Source organism: Mercenaria mercenaria, chromosome 1 (genome assembly GCF_021730395.1).
Source record: "Mercenaria mercenaria strain notata chromosome 1, MADL_Memer_1, whole genome shotgun sequence".
Classification (NCBI taxonomy): Eukaryota; Metazoa; Mollusca; class Bivalvia; order Venerida; family Veneridae; genus Mercenaria; species Mercenaria mercenaria.
The window spans coordinates 24607282-24630027 of record NC_069361.1 but is presented as its reverse complement, the minus strand read 5'-3'; the positions used below and the strand labels follow the sequence as shown (position 1 = coordinate 24630027).

The 22746-nt window shown below is 32.3% G+C and overlaps 1 protein-coding gene across 2 annotated transcripts; it reads right to left on the bottom strand.

Annotated features, from left to right (window-relative positions):
- Window positions 1–1026: 1026 nt before the first annotated feature.
- LOC128556754 (uncharacterized) lies at window positions 1027–14234 on the bottom strand. Of its 2 annotated transcripts, none has more exons than XM_053542432.1 (7): window positions 14186–14234; window positions 10085–10171; window positions 9379–9462; window positions 5874–5915; window positions 5233–5277; window positions 4943–4999; window positions 1027–4131 (listed from the first exon to the last, which is right to left on the bottom strand). In XM_053542432.1, the coding sequence occupies exons 1-7, from the start codon at window positions 14217–14219 to the stop codon at window positions 4061–4063; spliced, it is 420 nt and encodes a 139-aa protein (XP_053398407.1). In that variant the 5' UTR covers window positions 14220–14234; the 3' UTR covers window positions 1027–4060. The 2 variants fall into 2 exon arrangements, with proteins under 2 accessions (XP_053398407.1, XP_053398404.1); XM_053542429.1 differs by having other exon boundaries at window positions 1029–4131; window positions 4943–5002.
- Between the last annotated feature and the right edge of the window lie 8512 nt (window positions 14235–22746).

Here is a 22746-nt window from a genome sequence, read left to right as displayed (position 1 = left end):
CAAAGCAAAGAAAGGAAACTACTGTACTATTTGATCTCTCTAACAAGTTTTTGTTCGAAAAAGTCCTCTTTTATATTGTATCAAACTGGTAAGTTAAACACAGGTAAGAGACAACTGGCCGGTGCCAGTTGGCCGCCAGTAGTCGATTGCTTGTGTTATCAGTTTGATTGTCTTTGATGACTAGATGTCCCTTCAATTTAAAACATAATAACAAAAATTATTATTATTATTATTTATAGTATTACTTTTACTACTACTACTACTACTAGTAGTACTAGTTCTTTTACTACACAAGTTCAAAATTGTTTTAAAGCAGACATTGAAAAAGTAAAATTACATTCTTAAATCTACTATATGGATTTATGAATCGTGGAATATTGAATTTGAAATGTTATTACAAGTCATTCGTAAAACGTTATTGTTGTGCTTCTCGCTCCGTTTATGAGGTATGTTTTATGTAATAGTTTCCTTTTTAAACAAACAAAAAACAATGTTAATAAAATGTTTTGATGAACATAAAATCTTGTACTATTAAAGTCAACTTGCTAGCATTAAAAGTACATCTAAAGTCAATCAACACATTTTATCTTTTTAACGACACGCGTAATGAAATATACATTAATTAGGTTTCCTACATATTTTACATATATCATCATTTATATTATAAAGTAATTACAACAGATTACTACCTATGAAATGAGTTTCGTTTCAAATTTATGAACAAGTTTTTATTCTAATAAGCCAAGCTTTATTCTCAAAAGATTTTATATTAATATTGAGTTGTTTCCCTTTATACACATAGCACATATTCTGTGACAAATGCATTTTTGCGGATGAAAGTACTACACCTAATGAATGTCTTATGAGAAAATATTGCCTGTTGTTCAAAAGCTACTATGCATTTGCAATATACATCATAATAATTAGATTCGTCTGTCTCGGTTTTCTAAACAACAGTAGAATAACCCTATCACATATTTTAAGATTGTAGCTGGACATTCAAAATCTAACAAAACTATTGATATCACAATTTTTATTAAATATATATCATATATATCATATGTACAAACACTATATAACACGATTACAATCTTATGAATAAAAGAGTTGATCTTTAAAAACCAAAACAAAATTCCTGAATTACTGGACCCAGTTGTTCGAAATTTTAAACGACTATTAAGCTAACACCGGTTAAATTTTGATTCAAAGTATCAGTCTTTGTGGGAAACACTGGACAGGTATGATGTTTTGACTTTATTGTTAAGACTTTTAGTGTTTAAAATCCTTAACTTCTCATCTGTCTTACTTAAAATAATAGGTAAGAGTAGATTTCTTGGAAGCACATAGCACCTTAAACACAGCCTCAGAGCCAAGCATTTGCAAAGTAGGCCCACAACAAACATTTAAGTAGCTGTAATGGAAAAATATTACAGATGGGTTGCTTCCAACATGTAGTAAGTACATATTAATTAATGTGAAATATAGACAGAGGGGGAGTGGTAAAATGGTGGAGGGGGAAACTTGAAGGGGAAAGATGAACAAGGATGAATATACAAAGAGAATGCTACGTTCCTTAATAACAGTCACACTACAACGTAAACCACAAAAGCGCAGACACTCATGTACCAAAATCAAACACACAACCACATACAACTAAATAACATAGAAAACAGTAGGGTACGTATTAGATACACAATCATACGAACGCACCCATATAAGCAGGAAAAAAAACAACTGTGTACCGCCTTAGGGTCCTGTCAGCATGAATAAATGGGAGCCACGAAAACAAACTCAAAGTAAAGGGGGAGGGATGCATAAAGTAGCGCAAATGCAAGGGGAAAGGAGGGGGGCGATAGGGGGAGTAAGGAGGAGGAAAAAACACATACAACAAACAAGAAAACATACGCAACAGACAATAACAGACAGATAACCAGTTGAAAACAGGGGCACCGCCTCAGAACGGTCAGGAACCTATATAAAGGTATCTGGGGGTTTAAACGCGTTAAGGGCATGCCAACCTCGCACTTACCCTATTTTCAATAAGTTAGACTGCACAGTGTAAATAAAATCCCCGCTGAGAAAGGCTCTTACATCAGCGCAAAAATTACAGATTAATAAAGTTAAACAACGGATTAAGGTAAATCTAAGGTATTATTACACCAATGTACTCAATAATTTGAGCACTAAGAGCCTAACTTTTCTTCTAACATGTTGAAATATAACATTTTAAATTAATCGCCATTACCTTAATCACCTGTTTAAATTTCGAAAAACAGGGTCCTGAACACTATTTAAAATTACCTATGTATTTATGTGTTTCTGTGAATAATTGACATGCCTGTGAAAGGAGTGTTTAGTTGTGAAATATTTATCATGGTCGTATAGCTTAAGCAAAGAAAAACAAAAATTAAAAGGAAGAAATATGTCATATAATTGTCACGGTAAAGGACGTGAATATTTAAACGAGGAGAATGTGTGTAGGCGGCCGGGTAGCTCAGTCGGTAGAGCATCGGAACGGTTTTCCGAGGCCCCGGGTTCAAGTCCAGGTTTGACTGCACATTTTTCTCCCCGTTTTAATATTGAGAGATGAGAGTTGAGTGCTTTTAGTGCACAGAAGTAAACAATTTCTAATTCACCAACAGTATTATTGTATAGTTTTTGGGTACAAATATACCCCTATTTCTTTATTAGCGGTTGAAAACAATTCATTTTGAAAACAGCATTACAATTTCATCAGAGTTTTGTTATTGTAATAAGTTATATAATTTTTAACAAGACTTCCTGGCATCTTTTAGAGAAGAAAAAAGTCCGGTGAGAGCAATCGATAAAAATCTAAACTAAAAATGACGTACAAAACGGAAGTGATAAGGGCGGCTTTGTATTGAATTTCATTTCTAAGTCCTAATGAAACCATGTTCTATTAAATGATACATGCGTCCGATCTGCGAACATACCAACATAACATATATAGTCATGCTGTCATTTTGTCTGGCTTTAGTAAGAAGGTTTTAAGCAAAAGCAATAGCAAAATCCCCATGTTTTGTGTGAACTGATATATACTGATTTTAAATTAATAAAACAGTTCGTGTTTTAACAATCTTCTTTCTTTATACAGCCCGAATTTCAGAATCAAGATTAGGGTTAATTCGCAAAAATAATATGCATTTTAAACAAAATAACGCACAAATTATATTGACAGGTCATTATGAAAAACCAGTCACAAAAAAAACAACAACTAAACAAAAGCTAAGTATAAAATATGTACAAAATATACGAAATATCTGCGTACGCCTGAGATGGTGTGGAATGTTTGACAACTATCGTTTTGAACTTTTGCAGCTTTTGTATGAGAAATGAATGAACTAACTGTCATATATTACAGTACAACCTTCCCTCTTACAAAGGCGAAAACATATTTAAATCTATAATACAATAAAATCTTACAAACAGTTACTGCCTTTAAATGAAAATCACAATCATACTCATTTATGGCTAGGATACCTCATGAACGTTCTTATGTTGAGATACTAGTATTCTAAAATGACTGCTAAAAGATAGACATTTAAATGACTTAAATCTTGCGAGGAAAACATACTGCAAATATCAGCATACCAGTCATTCAGATACGTATCATCATATCACTCAAGGTATGCCGTCGTGACATAATTTCTTCGCATCTGAGCTCAAAATAATTATTTTATTCAACGACACATCACAAATTTCTTAATTTTCAACTTCTTAAAGGGTTGTATGAGTGTATCTCTTTTTCAATAAATTAATACGTTGCAGTTGTTTTAAAGAGGTTGAGCGCGTGCATGCAAATATATGCATGTAGATTATTTTTATATGATTGTCAAATTTCACAATTTTTCTGCTGGTTCAGGAATTACAAAATGTGTCAGACGAAATCGTTACGATGAAATTCGATATCTAATTATATTATATCAACTTGTTGGGAGTTTCTACGCATACACACTGACAAACACATTTGACACGTTCGTTGACGATCTAGGTTGTTTCTAATTGCTGCAAAATATGCCACTTATACTCTTTATAACTGTCACATATCGTTTACATCCACATCGGCACTATCCCTTGAGATTTCCATGTCTCCACAATCCCAACTTGTAGCTATAAAAAAGAAAATACAATAACATTTTCTTAAACGATTATTTTCATTTTCCCTCAAAAATGTAAGACTAAGTGGCCTTTAGATATGCCAGATAGTTCTAAGATACCAGATACCAATTAGATGGATTGCTGGACAATTTTAATTGCATTTATCTCAGAACGTTATATCAAATATTCTACAGGAAATATTCGTACATTAATTGCATAATTGTTGCACCAGTAAAACAGAATACTTAAGTAAGATATAATGTACGATACCTACACTATATGCCATACACAACTGATATAATTATTACTCATATCAAATTATTAGAACAATAAAATGAGATAGAACATTTATGAATTGGCTTTAAAACCAACGAATCACTATTAAGGACGGGCATCGTCACATAAAGTCGACTTTAAGAAGGAAGAAATGTTCGCGTTTTCAGTTCATAAGGTTATTCTATATTGCTATTATTTTTCATAATACCAGCACTCCGTTACATTTTACTGTTGGATGTACCTTTGATATTTGCATAGCATTTTAAGTTCCATAAACAATCAACGCAGCTATCCATAATTATAGATGCTATGCATGGTTATATGGTTAGAACGTCGACGTTTGTTTCAATATTATGCATATACAGAGGGCACAATATAGTGAGGTAACCATAGTCAATGAATTCAATAATGCTTTCTACTATGATAATCAACATATAAGAAAACAATCATCAAAATTGGATTTAACAAGAATGAGACATACTATATGTTCTTAAAAATGTGACAGTTACATTACAAACAAAGGAATTGTGAGCATTTGAATACATACCTGGCATGGTATTTCCTAGTACTCTTTCTTCTAACATACTTGCTCTTCTATCGCCGACTGCTGCAACAAAATGTTAAATGGATAATCCCTTCAATGAATGGATATATTAAGACATATGACTTTCCAAACTCTTTTCATATTGTATCATAATTCAAGACAAAATTATTGTAAGCAGTGGTAATACTATATGATGATCAGCAAGAAATCAGAATTCTCTTTTGTATCACATTGAATTAGTATTTAGCAAACAAAATTCTTAAAATATATTTAAGCTGTTGCAGTTGCAATACCTTTATCGTTGTCTGCCAATGAATGTGTCATCCCGATGTCATTCCCTGCAAAAAGAATGATATCTTTGACTTTGATGGTAGTTCGTCAATAATCTTGTGACAGAACTTTTCTTGGACGGACTGGAAGGCCATCCATATCATCTAAAATATATCATGTGTTCACCCTAATATCACAAGAATTTACTGTGAAGGGAAATATGGACTATTCTATATATCTCCCTCGATGAACAGTAAAAAGAACACAAGACTTTAAATCGAGGTGTCTTTCACTGGTAAATGTTTTATGTAAAGCAGTCCGATGTACTTCGTCCTCCACCTTTGAGTGCTCCATGCGCTGAAAATCGTTGTTTTCTTTTTAGGTGTACAAAAAGAAGAAACTCAGGGTTAATGTAAAATGGCGTAAAACCCTCTAAATAATATTGTTGCCAACTCAGATATTTACATTTTTGTTGCATTCATCGCCTCTGCTATTATAAGTTATGAAGGACGAAATAGTTCTATAAATAAAGTGAGAAACTATCATTTGACTTAAATTCGTATCCATATTATTATTTGAAACTATTTTACTTTACTACAAGGATAACAATTCAGTTTTTATTATTTTTTTTAATTCTTAACACACAGAAACTGTAAGCTGTTACCTCTGCCGCTGATTGCCAACACATTCATTATGCCAACTTCACCTACAAAAGAGTAAAGATGGTCATGGAGGTTTTATTTACTAAATCCGTAACTGCAACTCTGATTTGTTTTCCCTTTTTGCATAAACTAAATAAAAGTCACATATTGTAACAAACTAGTATGTGTTATATTAAAAAAGAGAGTTTTTGTCAGTCACAAAAAAAAGGTTTAAAAGGTAAAGACCAAAAATCTATGTGATACTGGTACATGTCCTTACAATCATAAAGATGGAGACATACATTGAACATCATAGTTATTTACAGTTATCGCTAAAGGCGTTTCATACCAAAACCGAAAGGCTTGTTTGAAACGACTCTACTGAAAATATGTATAAGAGCAGTAGCCTTTAAAATACAATACATCTAAAATCTGTTCAATTTAGAGACTTTTATATGGGCAAACTGCTGCATAGTGGCATTTTAGAAAAGTTGCAATATTTTAATCTAGTGATAAAAATAAAAGAAGAATTCTACAGTTATTCAAGGTAGACTATATAGTGTTGCGCTTTTAAAGGTAGCTCGATATGTATATAGCAAAGAGAGGAAATTCTATTTGCTATCTATATTTATAACAAGGTTCAATGGAGTCAACATTATTGTCTTTAATGTAAACAATGTGAAAACTTAAGTAAAGAAGGAAGATATTCTGACAATTATTATACCCCCAGTGGCTATAATGGATTCCGCTCCGTCCGTCTGTCTATCCGTCCGTCCGTCTGTAAAAGGAATTTGCCCGCACTATTTCCCAGCAATTATTTGCTAGATTTCCATCAAACTTTGTAATTATTATCAGTACTAAGCCTAGTTGTGCGTTTGCGAAGCGGGTTCCATTTGGATGATTTTTCACTTTGTTATGGCCCTTTATTACTGTTTTCTTTATATCTATACGGAAATAAAATTGTCTGCGCTATTTCTTGGTCCTTATATGCCAGACTTTTATCAAACCTTGTAATTATCATTGGTACCAAGTCAAGTTGTGCATGTGCAAAGCACGTTCCATTTAATTTTTCACACAGTTATGGCTTTTATTAATTTTTTCTTCATATGTATATGGAAATATTTGTCCGCGCTACTTCTCAGTCATTGTATGCCAGACTTTAATCAAACCTTGTTATTATTATCATCGATACCGGGTGTAGTTGTGCATGTGCGAAGCACGTTCCATTTGAATGATTTTTCATGAAGTTATGGCCATTTTTGTGTTTCAAATTTAAATAGTGTTACATTGGAAAAAACGTCAATAATTTTAATAAATTTCATATTCTGTTAAGTATAACTACTTGATGACCCTTAGTGATTACATGGTCCCTTGACCATGACCTTGACCTTGACCTACTGACCTCTTTGTTAAGATATTACCATAAAATTTGGACCACTTGTACAGTTTTGAACACATATCTCAAAACTGACATTCAGTGACCTTGATTTTGACCTACTGACCTACTTTCTCCTTTTTAAGGTACAGATATGAAATTTCGAGATCTTAAACAGTTTTATACAAAAAAAATTTATGCATCTTTGAACAAGTTCTCCCAGTACAAAATACAAATGCAATGCATCATATTTTCAATACTACTGTTCCTCTGACAATAACCTTCTGTTTGTGGTATTCATCACAATTAGTGATAGGTCTTGTTCCATTAAGACTTATGGTTCATGTGCTTTACACTTTCACTCAATGTCGTCTATGACTGTACAAAAAATGAATTAGTTCCCTTAAGCAAAGTCAAATGTATTGTCTGAAATATTCTGAAGTGTAATAAATCGGGTTTGTAAAAAGGGTCTTTACAGTTATACTGATAGGGATATGCTTTTGTCTGTTTGCCATTTAACTTATAACTTACAAATGAATGTTAAGAAGGTCGAAAATAATTCTCCTTGCTCTTACGAAATGCAAAGTATAACGTATAAAAGGAAGATTTAAAATCATTCAAGACAGTGTTCCTATTCTCTTGCTCTCACAGTCTCTCGTGACCATCTATAACATTATCCAGTAATATTAAAATCATTTATGTTCTCAGACAGACTGGACAATGTGATTACACATAGCTCCTATCCTGGTTTGTTACAACTGATATTTAATGTATGAAGTTTTTCAACTGAAAAGTGGAAAAAATGTATTTACGCGACAACATACCGTTATATCTTTGTGTCCACGTCCAGCTTGACTATTTTTTAAAATGTGGAGAAGGAAACAAGAGGGCTAAGATGGCCCTAGGTTGCTCACCTGAGAACACACCATAACAGTGTAAACATATTTGACCTAGTGATTTCATGGAAACAAATATTCTGACCAATTTTCATTAATATTGTACCAAAAATGTGGAATCTTAATTGTAAACAAGTATTTTCTTCAATTTGACCTAGTTACCTAGTTTTTGAGCCAAGATGACCTACATACAAACTTGACCTAGATTTGATCAAGGCAATCATTCTTACCAGATTTTATGAACCTCCATTGAAAAATACAGCCTCTATCGCATACAAAACGTTTCTCCTTGATTTGTCCTAGCGACCCCAGATGACCCATATTCAAACTTGACCTTAATTTCATCAAGGCTATTGTTCTGACCAAATTTCATGAAGATCATTTGAAAAATACTGTCTCTATCGCATACACAAGGTTTTTCTTTGATTTAAACCTACTGACCTAGTTTTTTACCACAGATGACCCATATTCTAACTTGATCTAGATTTCATCAAGGCAATCTACTAAATTTTAAGAATATCCAGTGTTAAATGTAGCCCCTATTGCGTACAAAATGTTTTTCTTTAATTTGACCGGGTAACCTAGTTTATGACTCTAGATGACTCATATTCAAACTTGATTTAGATATCATCCAGACAAACATCCTAATAGATTTTCATTAAGATCCGGTATAAAATGCATTGCATACACAAGGTTTTTCTTTGATTTGACCTAGTGACCTAGTTTTTTACCCAAGATGACCCATATTCAAACTTTACCTAGATTTTATTAAGGTTATCATTGTGACAAAATTTCATGAAGATCAGTTGAAAAATACAGCCTCTATCGCATACACAATGGTTTTCTTTGATTTGACCTAGTGACCTAGTTTTTGACCTCAGATAATCCATTTTTAAACTTGGTCTAGATTTCATCGAGGTAATCATTCTGACAAAAACTCATGAAGATCAATTGAAAAATACAGCCTCAATCGCATACACAATGTTTTTCTTTGATTTGACCTAGTGACCTAGTTTTTGACCTCAGATAACCAATTTTCAAACTTGGCCTAGAATTTATCAAGGTAATCATTCTGAAAAAATTTCATGAAGATCAGTTGAACAATACAGCCTCTATCGCATACACAAGCTAAATTTTAACAGACGACAGACAGACAGACAGACAGACATCGAGCGATCACAATAACTCACCTGAGCATTGCCCAGGTGAGCTTAAAATAGATTTATAAACTATACAGTTAAAGCAGTTTTCATTTACCCCTTTCTTGAATACTTGTCCTCTGAATCTTATCCGAATGTATTTGCTCTTGACTTTCATTTTCAATATGATTCCTTTTAATACCTGAAAAACAGACAAAACACAACATCGCAAAGTGTACAATGTATAACTAAATCTCATTCTATCATTTAAGATTGTATTAAGTAAAAATACATCGAGAGTATTCAGAAAATTATTGTCAGGTTAAAAGTTTAGTACAAAGTATATGATTATGGTAAAAGTTTACAGGATAATGTTATGGTTCTTTTGATGCACTCTATCAGTGTGTTTAGTTACATTAAACTGGTTTTGTTAATCTTTCATTGTTTCAGGACGAGATGGACAGAGTGACAATACTATATCTCCCAACTCGATTCCTGTGGAAGAGGTATAACATGCAGATTTTTAAACTGAAAAGTCAAACGATTTTATTGTGTTTTCACGACAACTGAAGTCCATGTGTCTACGTCCAGCTCGACACCTCTTAGAAGGACGCTATACAACGTAGATGGATTTAAAGGCTGAAATAACCTGAACTTGCCGAGACATACTGCATATTACTCTTTTCTGGTCATGTTCGTAAGCCTATGAAATTACAATTGCCGCAAGAACAAATATATCATCGACTTTACAAAAAATGAAATTTTACATTATAGAATAATTATAAGTGTGTATTATAATGTATATTAAAGCAATGTAAGTTTACCCTTTCCTTTCACACCATATGCCAGGTGAATATTTCCCAAATATTTTTGTTCATTGCTTTCATTTTCAGAGTGTTTTCTTTTTACACCTGAAAAAAATGACTATGAGCAATACACAAAAAACAAAATAACATTATTTACATTTACACCAAAATATGCACAACTTAAACTTTTGGCACATGTTTTGCTTATTTAAAAACACTTACGTAGTACATTACCTTGTTATAGTAACCACATATTGTACAACTTTTTATGTGCAGTCACAGTTTATGTTTATGCCTGTTCTTAATACTAAAAAAATATTTTTCAGAAGAGAACTATACAATAAAATAACGAGAAAAGGGCATACTCGTTTAGATGCCGTTTAAGTAAATTATGTACCATTCCACACAATATATATAGAAGCTAAAATGTTAATTAAGCTCTTCTTTGAGCAGGATATTTGATGACAATGACGTACAGCTAACCCCTTTTATCTCCTACGGGATTTCCCAAGGCAAAGACTATGTTTGGGACTGTGTCCCCAGTTCTGTTGTCAGTATCACTATAGTAATATTTAGTCCATGCTAAGAAATTAAAAATAAGACCTTCATGCAATATCGATTTACATGCTCGTTTTGTAACCATAGTATTACTCAGAATTTCAAAGGTTATTCGCAACAACTTAATAAGGTTTGTCTTGAATATTTGAATATGGATTTTTTGGCTTATATTGATAAAGAACATTTAATGAATTAAATTGGTTTCCAGATCAAACACAATTTCAATATACCTTGTTCTCAAAATTAATATGGTTTTAAAAAGATAGTGCAGAGATCATCTCCAAAACTTAACTTTAAGTCCAATGTTGTTGTACCAAATCATTTTATAATCGAGACTGCTGTCTAGTCTTGACGTACTTTTAATGTTGTTTTCGTTTAGTTTGAGCCTTTCAAAATTTAAGGTTTGATAATGTTTTTACTTAGATAATTATCCAATGCAATGAACTTATTTTCGAGCACTATGGTGGAAATATAAGATTTTACTCTTTTTGTGTCGTTGTAATGTGTCGTTTTCGTGGATCTTCATTATGTGTACGTACATCTTATATATTTATGAATTTCTTAGAATAAAACAGGAATTACTTCATATACAGTATATTTATCTATTGATGAATTAAGTCTTGAATGTCATGATATCGATATAAATTTTATATAGATATAGGGCTAAAAACCTTTCAATTTTTATTTATAATGTAATATCAAGATCGTGAAAACTGATGATAATTGTGTCTTAACAAAATATTGTCATTTACTATCAAAATACAGATTAAAAAGCACCCACTACACTAAATCATTCCTTTCTACAGCATTTCAAAATATACACACTGCAGCTACAAATAATTATGAACAACAATAAGAAAGACCTTCTATTTTTTGCGCCAAAACATAGTGCTCTGTGAAATTAACACATTGTGAAAATTACAATCTTGGCTTTCTTAAGTCTGAATTGTACAGATTATTGTATTACCAGTGTACAACCAGAGTTTTGTCAGTATCTGGTATTGAATTATCAGTAAATTATAATGTAGATTTATATCCAGTGTTAATATTATTGTCAGACAGGAAATTCTTACCAGTGCAAGGTTATTTGTCATTTTTAGTGCCTTGGTCTAACATGTTTGAACAAAAAAATTATTTCTTGAATAATCATGGTTGAACATGGTTGAACAGTTTACCATTTGTCGAACTGCTTGCTGTATCTGAACACTGCATCAGTTTTAATTTAGTTCTGGCTGGTTTAAGGCGTAAAAACATTTTTGGCAGAAAATAAGATTATGACATAATTATGATGGTGGTTGAACATGTTCATAAAACATGATTAGCTAACATGATTGTGGATACAAAAACATGTTTCAACATGTTTTAACATAAATAATCATTTTAAATTCATGATCCATATTTCGCTATGGAAAGTGTCCACAGTCTGTCACAATGCCTTACCTATAACACACAATATCCATTGTAATGCCAGTAAGGCCAAACGTCAATTTAAATATGTATAGATAAAACCAGTTAACTTTATTTTGTTTCATCTTGGTCTTAGAATTTTTTTACAAATATGTCTGAAAATTCTGACAAACTCACATGACTGAAAAATTCAGTCTATTGGCACTCAGAATAAATAAGATAAAAAAGGTATTCAATAATAAGATAATTAATACTTTTTTATTCATACACTTTCAAACATCTGAATAGTTAATATCTCATTCTGAAATATTCAGAATTTTTTGACAAACTCACATGACTGAAAATTTCAGTCTATTGGCACTCAGAATAATTCAGATAAAAAGTCATCTGAATAATTCATACTTTCTTATTCATACACTTTCCGACGTCTGAAAGTTAATATCTCATTCAGAAATATTCAGCAAATATTCAGAAATGTTCAGTTCCTAAAATGCTTGATTCAGAAATATTCATATAGAAGATTTTTGTGCAGAAATATTCAGTATGAAATCTGACAAATTCCGAAAAATTCAAACCGATTCAGACATATTTTTTTATGAGGGATACATCCCTCCCACGGTGCGAATATCTAAACGTTATTGATATCGTTTTATGCCATTTTCTGGATATTTTATGTAATTGCATGACTCGATAGGCTTGCATGTGTACATATGTTTATACGTATTGTCATATGTAATTGGCCAGCAAGTTTCTTTTAAGAGGACAATTAGTCAGTAACATTATCTCTCAAGTATGCGTCAAAATGTACGACCGGCCATAACTGTTCAGGTATGGGTAGTATATATTGTACTTAATTCCTATACCCTTCCATATTTATTTCGGTTGTTGTTACTTAAAGCTAATTAGTAGATTTTAAGACAGCTTATCATAAAGCATTAATGCAATTCAAAGATAAAGTTCAAGTTCCAAAGTCTTATTACTGCGAGGAGTGCCAAACAAAATCTTCATCGGCAGAACAGATAAAACTTCTACCCAATCATATGCACACAAAAGGGTAATGATGTAAAAAAAGGCAAAGAATCTGCTTCAATCGTATAACTGTATTCAGAGCTTACACGTAACTTAAGAATTAGTCGTTGTGGAGATCGAAATCCTGCCTTATAGACTGATTCATGATAAGAAAGTAACAGATTCTATGTGACTTGAACTGTTGTAGATACTAGCTTAAATTCAAAGTGCAGAGCAAAAATGCATAAAAGGAAAACCTGCTGTAAAAGCGAACAGCTAAACTCATTTAGTAACCCCAATCCCTTAATACTTTAAACTTAAGTTGAACATTACAGATACAAGATAATGTTTATATGCTTGTGAAACTGCTTCCCTTTTAATTCCATTTCCCTTTGCCTTTGTGATGCTGTATTATGATGACTCTGCAGACACAAACTTCAAACATCTCTAGTAAATAACTCTCTCTCTCTCTCTCTCTCTCTCTCTCTCTCTCTGACTAATATTTCCTTTCATTAAGGCTTAAAGCATGCGTGATATCTGATTGTCATTAGATGTAATACAGATACATGTATACTTTTTTCACTTTTAAAGAATTGCTTTAAAAGAGAAAAAGACTAACTAGTGTAAGCATGTAGGAATAACTTCTGTGGTTAAATATATAATAATATACAATCAAAATATAAACGAAATCATTTGAATGAAAAATCAGATATGCATGAAAACTGCTTCTTTTCATTAGTTTTTAGAAATTACCTGACCCTTTTTCTTTGGGGTGGGGGGAGGGGTCTTGATTGTGTATACAAATACACATGTACAACAGAAGTTTTTTTCTTTATAGTGCACTTCTAGCAGTAATCCAAAGAAACAGGGACTTACCGGTTTACTTGAATAGTAACAAAACTGTCTGACGGGGAGGTGGAGGATAATTGACCCACGAGTTCTTTATTATGTTATTATTTTAGCTATAAGATTTAAGCGCATTTTTGTGTGTGGGTGGGGTAAGGAAAAACGATGAATTAACGCTGTTTCGCTGCAACATAGACAGATGAATTCACAGTTCAATTTGCTTGAAGTCAAAGGAAACAATGCAGAACTTATATTTGAATAACAATGACATTTAATGAGTAAATTCTGGATCTTTATCACCTTTAACAGCAATTTTTCCAAACATAGCTGCCATCTTACAACATACCGTGACGTAATAATTACAAATCTCGCACAAATCTCGGATTAAACATGAATTCCAAATTCTATTTTTGTAATAATTAAATTGAAGTAACCTCCCTTGATATAATGTAATTATCATATTTCCTGTGACACTGAAGATATGTTGACATTTTTGAAAAATAGTATAATATAGTCACTTACATATTTCTTTATTTCTTTCGTCCCGAATATATCACACACATTCATTTTTTTCTCTTCAGATTTAAAACAAATGAAGCCGCTAGTTCGCGAGTACATAACATGCATTTTGTCCTTTGAGATCAGAAAACTGTTGTTCCTTGTCATTCCAAATAAGCTTCGTCAGCAACAACAAACTGCAAAGAACAAAAACGTGTTCATATGAATTTTCAAAAAGGCGCGTTCTTGACATGATCATGATATACACGTTATAGAACTTGCTGAATACATGGTAAATTCATTTCTCAAATTCAAATTTACCATAAAACAATGACTGCGATGCTTTTGTTATCTTGTATCCGTGTTTAAGCAATTTACAGCAAAGAGACAAAACAGTTTATGATGTGGACGTCATAAAATGAGCCATTCTACAAATCATATCGAATATTAACAAAACATAGAAATAAGTAATTGAATTTTAAAATGAAATTCGTTGAAATAATAGTACCGTTATTATCAAATGTAATTGAAATTGAAGTATTTAAATACAAAATTATATGTTCTCTTAAGATTTGAAAATTACCTTCGTATAGTATGCATAAAGTCTTTCGATGGATTCCGCCATGTTCATAAGTACTTGACGATTGTTACGTGTATCTTTCCCATACCTCAGTCCTTAATACGTTTTTGTCTCAACATTGATTCTATTTGTTCAGTCATGAACTAGTTCAACTACATTAAAATCTTCCCTATTTTCCTGACGTCATTTTGATTCACGCCATATACAGCCGCCAGATCAGGCCTGTTCTTGTTGGTATTTACTTTTATAGAGTGTATCCTTCCTCCGAGTAAGTATATTCTACCCACTATCTAGTATAAATTACCCAGTGATAATTGCGCGGTAACAAACACAACGTTTAAAGATATGTAGTACACTGCCACTTCTTTTATGTTAATTACATTATGCGTTAGTGCACGTTAGACGATCTGATAAGATATACTTAGCGTGTCCATATTTCGGGCCTGTGATTGGTTTACTGTATGTGACGTAGCTATCATACGTGATGGTTATACATGTATGCTAAATACAATATTATTTTCATATAAGGTTTAAATACACTAACGATATTAGTTTCTCTCTTTTTTTCTCGACTATTCAATAATATTAGCTGGATAGAAAAGCGTAATTGGGGCAGTGTGTATTTTTAGATCAATAGTCATGTCATGTGTTCTTTTTCAATATTGTAAACACTTTTATTCTAAACAAGTACAACTATGAAGCTGTATTAATCTACAGATTTAGCAATGTAGTGAAGTAATTTTTGACTGGGGGCTAAAAAGCTGGTGTGTTTTCTTATTGCTACATGCTTTGAAGATTGAGCAGACATCTACACTTCCTTATATTTAGTTTCTTTTTGTGATAATGACAGCTAGTAAAATTGTTTCAGGAGTATGACATTCTACCATTGAATAACTATCAAAGGCACAACAACTCGGTCAGGGCGATACAGACTGTTGTCATAAGATATACATTATTTGGTCGTGAACATATAGACGAATTAAACATTGTTTTGTCAATCTGCAAAGAAACTAAAGATTGTTTTTAAAATTAATGTATTTTTGCAGTTAATTGTGTCAACCATTGAAAATCCCGTGTCTTAAGTAACATTAATCCTTATTTACTTGTAAAGGATTGTGAGACATTAAGGTAACCCTAGCAAACGATCGTACTGAAATCTGATACTAGTACATGTACAAATCATAGATTGCACAATGTTGGACATCCAACCTTTCTTTAGCATTACAAACACTTAGTGTTGTTATATTTCCTTGCCCTTTTGGTTCTTTGTGTCCATTTAATGTATCTGTATAATAGAATTTCGCTTAAGCCGATGCTAGTAGAGGGTGAGACGGGTGTGACTTAATAAATTGAACCCTTTTGCCAGGGAATTATGTGGCATTCCGAATGTAACTGCTTTACTTTCTGAAGTTCGGCTTTTAAGTTTTAAAGTGAGTTCCTAACCCCTATCAAAGAACTATTAAGGCAAATTTATACGATAAATGTAACGTAGCTACAAATAATTGTATAATATTACATATTTGTCAACTATGTGTATTTAAGCCAGAATTAGAATATTTACTTCAGCCTTTACCATATGCACGATATGGAAGTTGTAATTACTGACTGGTCCTCATTAAGGCTCAGTTTACTTGTCTCAAAATTATAAGAAACTCTCTAGAGGTAGAACCAAATTATCATGAAAAGTTTCTCATAAAGAAACGTATTAGCATGGAACCATCGTTCGCAGGTTTTTAAATCTCATGTAGTCTGTAGGCAAGGGTTTTCGCTATTTACAGCTTCGTAAGAACATCGAAAAAAAAAGTTAAATGTACGAATCTCATAACACATATGGTTATCATTAGATATTTATATGCCGATATGATCCGTTTTCAGTCTTGCATCCAATATTTTATCGACGCTACTAGGCAACAATCCAGACAACTTATCTTTAACTTACTTTTTAAAAAGAAAAGAGGGTATTTATTTTACGATTTGTCAACAATCAGTATCATTCTGTTTTGTTTGTTTAAGACAAAGTTAATGATGAAGAGAATTGAAAAGTCCTAAGCCATTTTAAGATAAATGCTAATAATTTGAACCATGTGATTACAGGATTTAAGAAATGTTAGCAAGTGTAAATATATTATTTAGACTGACGATCCACATGTGTAAAGAAATGAATTAAAAGCGCACTGATAAACGTGAAACTACACAAAGATTAAATGTAAGGGTAGAATTACCTAAGTTTTAAAAATAGATTTTAAACTAAATGCAAACACCTTTATGCATATAGGATCGAATTCTTTACCAACAAACTACGGTATACTGTTTCAGCCATTGACTTTCCGATATAACACTGTAGTAGGCCTTTATTACATGTTTTAGTGAATTACTCTAGTAGTGTAGTGCAGTATATATCTGGGAATTTCAGAACGTATTTCTTATTGGTACGGAACTCATGAAATTTCACCCGTTTCTACGCCACTCACCTAGTGAAAGATATTTCGGTCTTACATTGACACAAACAAATATCCTTTGTATGTTTCTGGGTTGCTTTCTCCAGATCTTTAGATATCCTTCATTTTTCCTTTCAAACTAGCATATTCAAACGCGCAGTAAACAATAAAAGATCAACAATTGGTTGAAAATTTACCATTATGTGTCAAACTTGTAGTCCAATTAGTAGTAAATAGTTCTTTTTAAAATACTTGGTGTCAGTGTTATTATATTTACTGGTCATCTCATCAACAAACTTAAGCAAACCAAGTCTATTATAAGTTTGCTTGGTTACAAGAAGCTTCCTCTAGATTTGTTTAACATCGTGTTTTAAGGTTTTTGAGAATTTTTTTTGTAGTGAAACAATTATGTTTTGTTTACATTACAATTATGTATGAAAGACGAGCCCTTCCATTTCACATGACCTTTCAGTAACACAAGTTAAACATGTTTATTTTCTTGTTTACATTACTCGAGCCCGGCCAGGTTAGTAGATATTTTCACATGTTTATTGATACACCCCGAATACGTCCTGTTCATATTACATGCTTTAATACACAGTTTTAAAAACCGATGTTAAATTTAAACATATCTACATATTTCATTATGAAAATATTATAAAAATCTTTTTTCATGCATTATGAAACTCGAATTAAGGCTATAGTCTCTTTATTCTGACAAGGTGTTCAGAGTTCTTTCCCCTAAATGGTGAATCGTGTGGTAAATAAATTATGAGAAACAATGTAAATCATAAACTTGATCGCAATTTCATGCCAATATCATTATGATGTAAATTCCAGTACTAATTAAACGTAGACTCTAACATTGTTATTCAAGAAGCAAGCTAAATAAATACAGTGCGGAAATCTGAAAAAGACAAGCAAAGAAATTCTACAACTACTTTGAAATTTAAAGTGTAAAAAGTCTTAAGACAAGCGTTATTTTTTTTTCAATATTACACATCACGTCTTTGTAATCATAAACAATTTTGAATGCACCCAAATACTTGATTTATGGGAAACAGGAATTCAGGAATTGTACAGAAAAAAATAATGTCTTGTGATTACATGCAAATATTTTAATATAATTTCTTCATGTTTTCAAATCATTCTTGTGGGGAAAACAAGGACACGAATCTAAGGAGTGAAGCGCTTCAAAGCTCCACATTTGTATGTATGTATGTATGTATGTATGTATGTATGTATATATGTCTGTATGTATGTATGTATATATTTTCCGATTGATTCTGTGGTAAACCACCTAATTTTGTTTTCAGTCTATAATGCCAGCTGTGAAATAAAGACACTTGCCGCCCCATTTAAGACAAAGAATTTATAGACATAAATACAGCTGCGGACTTATCTCTAAAGAGAGACTTAAAAAGTTGACTTTTGCTAATGTCTTGTCACAATTACAAAGCACATATAAACCACTGACATCTGAAGTTAAGGTGTAGGCTAGGTATCATTTACTATTAAACTCTACGCAAGTAAAGATGTTTGTCAATAACGTTCTTTTGCCTTGGAGTATTATTAAAAAGATGAGAGATGTGTATAAAGTCAGTGGATAAAACTGAAAGCCAAACAAGTTAACAACGTCCTTAGTATATATTGTTTTTATTTTTTTCTAATAATCTGTAAAGTGGTAGTACATAAAGTTTTTTTAAGGGACTTGTTCTAAGCAGAAATTGTGCAAAAGGTATATGTACACATTATGAGGCAGGAACCTGTAAATACCTCGTACTATGTTCAAGTATGGTTAATTAAATGCTTTGTCTATTCGAAATGGGCCAATTAAGAATGAAAGAGAAAAGAGAAAAATGAAAATGGATCAAGAAATTTATCTCTACAAAGGTACTTTAGAATACGGATAAAATGAAACAAGTGTTGCTTTAGAAATTCCTTAACTGGGGTTAATGAGCTTGTGGGAATGAAAGTTACAAATATAAAGAAGCAAGATGTATCACTGAAACAGAGACTGCGTCATCCTTTATACTGTTTAAGGAAATTCAAAATAATTTACGTATAAAACTGTTTTAAAATAGTATAGTTTGAATCTTACTCGTGTATAGTGACCGATTGCAAGAAACAAGTAATAAATAGTAAATATGGGCGATAAATTCAGATATAGCAGAAATTACTGCGTCTCAAAAAGTATGAAGGGCATTACACAATTATGATTCAAAATGTTAAGCAGTAACTGGTAACTGGTATATAACTTACCTTCGTCGGAATAGTTTGCTAAAATTGATAGTATCAGTCATTTTAAAATGATGTCAATGTTGAAGAGCACGGACAGATCTGGAAGTTGATTTGGATATTGGCAAGAATAAAAGTTATCACAAATTTGTAAGTGAATGGTTTCTATGGAGACACATTTTAGATGTTTTGCTATGGATATTTTAAGAATTTTGCCATAATGTTGCAATAAAGCTTAATGTTCAAGTAAAGTGTTTGGTCCCTCCCCTCAGGAGCATTTTTGTTTATGGTTTTTACGCCTAATAGCTCATTGTTGCTCATAATATACACTTAGCAAATCTTCTGACCTAACAGAACCCATCTATTTTGAAAAAGTCGCAAAATACGCACTCATCAATAAACTAAATTTACTACAGTAAAAACCTCACAGTTGTATGCTAAATAAGACATATCAAATACGTTAGTTTCAAAGTACATTTTTAAAAGTGGTATGTAGTGATTACTATGAGATGAACCGCAATTTAGTCCCGTTAACCCTTTACTCCATAGATACTCCTTTTAACGCATCTATGCATTACTCCATAGATACTCCTTTTAACGTATCTATGCCTTACTCCATAGATACTTCTTTTATCACATTCTACTACACTGATAGTTTAAATGCAAAATACCAATAAAATATATTGGCAATGAAGCCCACAAAAGCATATTTGTGAAGTTTAAACTGTTAATAAAAGATCAGTTTCAAAAAAACTTGTGGTTATAATTGTAATTTATTGATAATTATCACTTTTAATTCAGGTGGCATTTTCTGAAAATCACACTGACTTTATATATATTAGGACAGCTATTGATGGATGGAAAAGTACATAGGTGACCCAAAAACAAGTTATTATTTGCATTCTATCATTCAACTATGGCAAATTATGTAAAAGTGAGACATAAGATTGGTGTAATAAAAGGTGTGGTTACCATAACAACCATTAAAATCCATAGATCACTTGTCAACATTATGGAATTTATGCTAATTGACCTGGACCCCTTGGAAGTGTGTTTATTGTGGCAGCTGTCAAAACAAAGCAATTAGGGTGTTGTTTGCATCATTATTTATGATGTGGATCAACAAATTTTATAGAAAGTGTCTTTGATCAGTGCTTCTTATCAAAACATTATGTAATTAATTAATTTTATGATCTATGAAGTTCTGTAAGTTTGGTAGGGGTGTAGATTTTAATGATTAATTAAATGGGTTTGCTTATTTTGAAAATCACTTAATATAGACCTTTCTAGTCTTTCATTTACCTTCAATTAATAAAATTGTGCATTTGTAACAGTAAAAATATTTCTTTTCTGTTGTATCACATGCATAAAACAGCTAAATTATAATAATATTCTAAGGTCTTAGGTTTGTAGCTTTCTATTGTGAAAAATATTTATCACAAAATTATGAAAAATATACCATCAGAAAGGAAATTTAATTATAAAAATAAATTATGTTGGACACTAAATGGTTAAAACAAGTATTCATAGACTAATTTTGATCTGAGTAACACAGGTATAAATTTTGCATTTTTCTCCAATAACCTGTATGGAGATAGTGTACAGATAATGCTACTGAGTGTATTGGGTATCAATAATCAATACTATTGTATCTGTATGGAGTAAAGGGTTAAGGTTAAAATATTTCGAAAGGGATGGGGAGCAAGTGATCGCAAGACACTTTTAGCGTATTTATTATGGGATCTCACTTCTTCCTTATATGACGATGACAATGTTACCTTCTGCTAAGCATGAAAGAGCCGGGTTAAGATAACTTAAAATATATTATTCCTTTGAAGCATAGAAGACAAACAAGAACAAAATTAGCAGACCGATCTTACTGAGCCTATCCGTAGAAATAAAAAGTGCTACACTTCCCATGCCCCGACCTCGTGTACGCCCTCCTCTTATACTGGCTTAAGCGAAACTCAATTATAAAAGTACATTAAACATACTTAAGGATCCCAAAGGACAAGAAATAATAACCAGCACCAAGTCCAAATACTTGTCGCCACACTGAACTGAAAGACTATGTAGTGATATTTAAACTGTAACATGGTAAGACGATCCTCTCCAAGCATAGGGCGCAACCAGCAGAGTCGGTTTGATCGAATATTTCATGACAAATTACGAAAAGAGAAGCGCATTTATCATGCCTTCTAGCACCTACTACAGTGAAAGTCTATAATAAAAAAATATCAAGTGAATCTTGATTCCTAATGATCATCTAATGACACCTACAATTTGTGTTACAATTCTTTTAGAGGGTCATCTGGAAACATATCACACTATCAAGCAAACAAATAGCAAACTCGGTCTGTTTATGAGAGACAATGAAAAATGCAATCGTTACCATGCCCTCTAGAACTGACTTTAGCGGAACTCTGTAAAAGTACTTTGAATGAACTTAACGATCAAACAGTAATATCAGTTATAGCAACACTAAATCAAATTACGGAAAACCAGTTTACGGCCGCTACACAGCCCTTCAAGTGAACAATTGATGTTGTGATAGTTAAATCAATGGACAAAAAATATTTGAAGAATAGACAGCAACATCGCATATTTGACTGAATCACTTCTCTGGAGCTCATCAAGTCAAGTCAAGTAATCTTTTTGGGTTTATGAAAAGTGCAGCACCTCTCATATTCCAAAGCACCGGCTGTCGCGGAACTTAGTTGTAAAAGTACGTTGAATTGCTACTTCATCCAAGGTCATTGCCTTCGAATCACTTGCTCCTCACCAATGTTGGTTCGAACCTCACTTGGGGCGAAGAGCTTTTCATGTTAGAAACCCTTCCAGCCGGCTAACAGAAGGTTTGTGCGTCATAGTTAAGCATATGGCATCTAATAACAGAAAGGGCAGAAGGTACTGTGCAAATTTGGTTCTTTGATTAAAATATCCAAGGTATGTTGATTCAAAAGACTAGTATTAGTATATTAATACTATTTTCTTTTTATAAAAATCCAAAAATGTGAGTTGTGCTCGATACCTTTAACGTTACATCAGTTTGTTCAAAGGAAATAGCTAAATGTCTGCATGCCGGATCATGATCGTAATGACACAAA

What these genes read in the sequence shown, in the direction of transcription:
- LOC128556754 (XM_053542429.1), bottom strand. Translation starts at nt 14,219, where the DNA reads ATGGCAGCTATGTTTGGAAAAATTGCTGTTAAAG. An exon ending in ATATGGTGTGAAAGGAAAGG is followed by an intron (nt 9,463 to 10,084) that starts GTAAACTTACAT and finishes TCTGTTTTTCAG; the next exon opens with GTATTAAAAGGAATCATATT. An exon ending in GACAAGTATTCAAGAAAGGG is followed by an intron (nt 5,916 to 9,378) that starts GTAAATGAAAAC and finishes ACTCTTTTGTAG; the next exon opens with GTGAAGTTGGCATAATGAAT.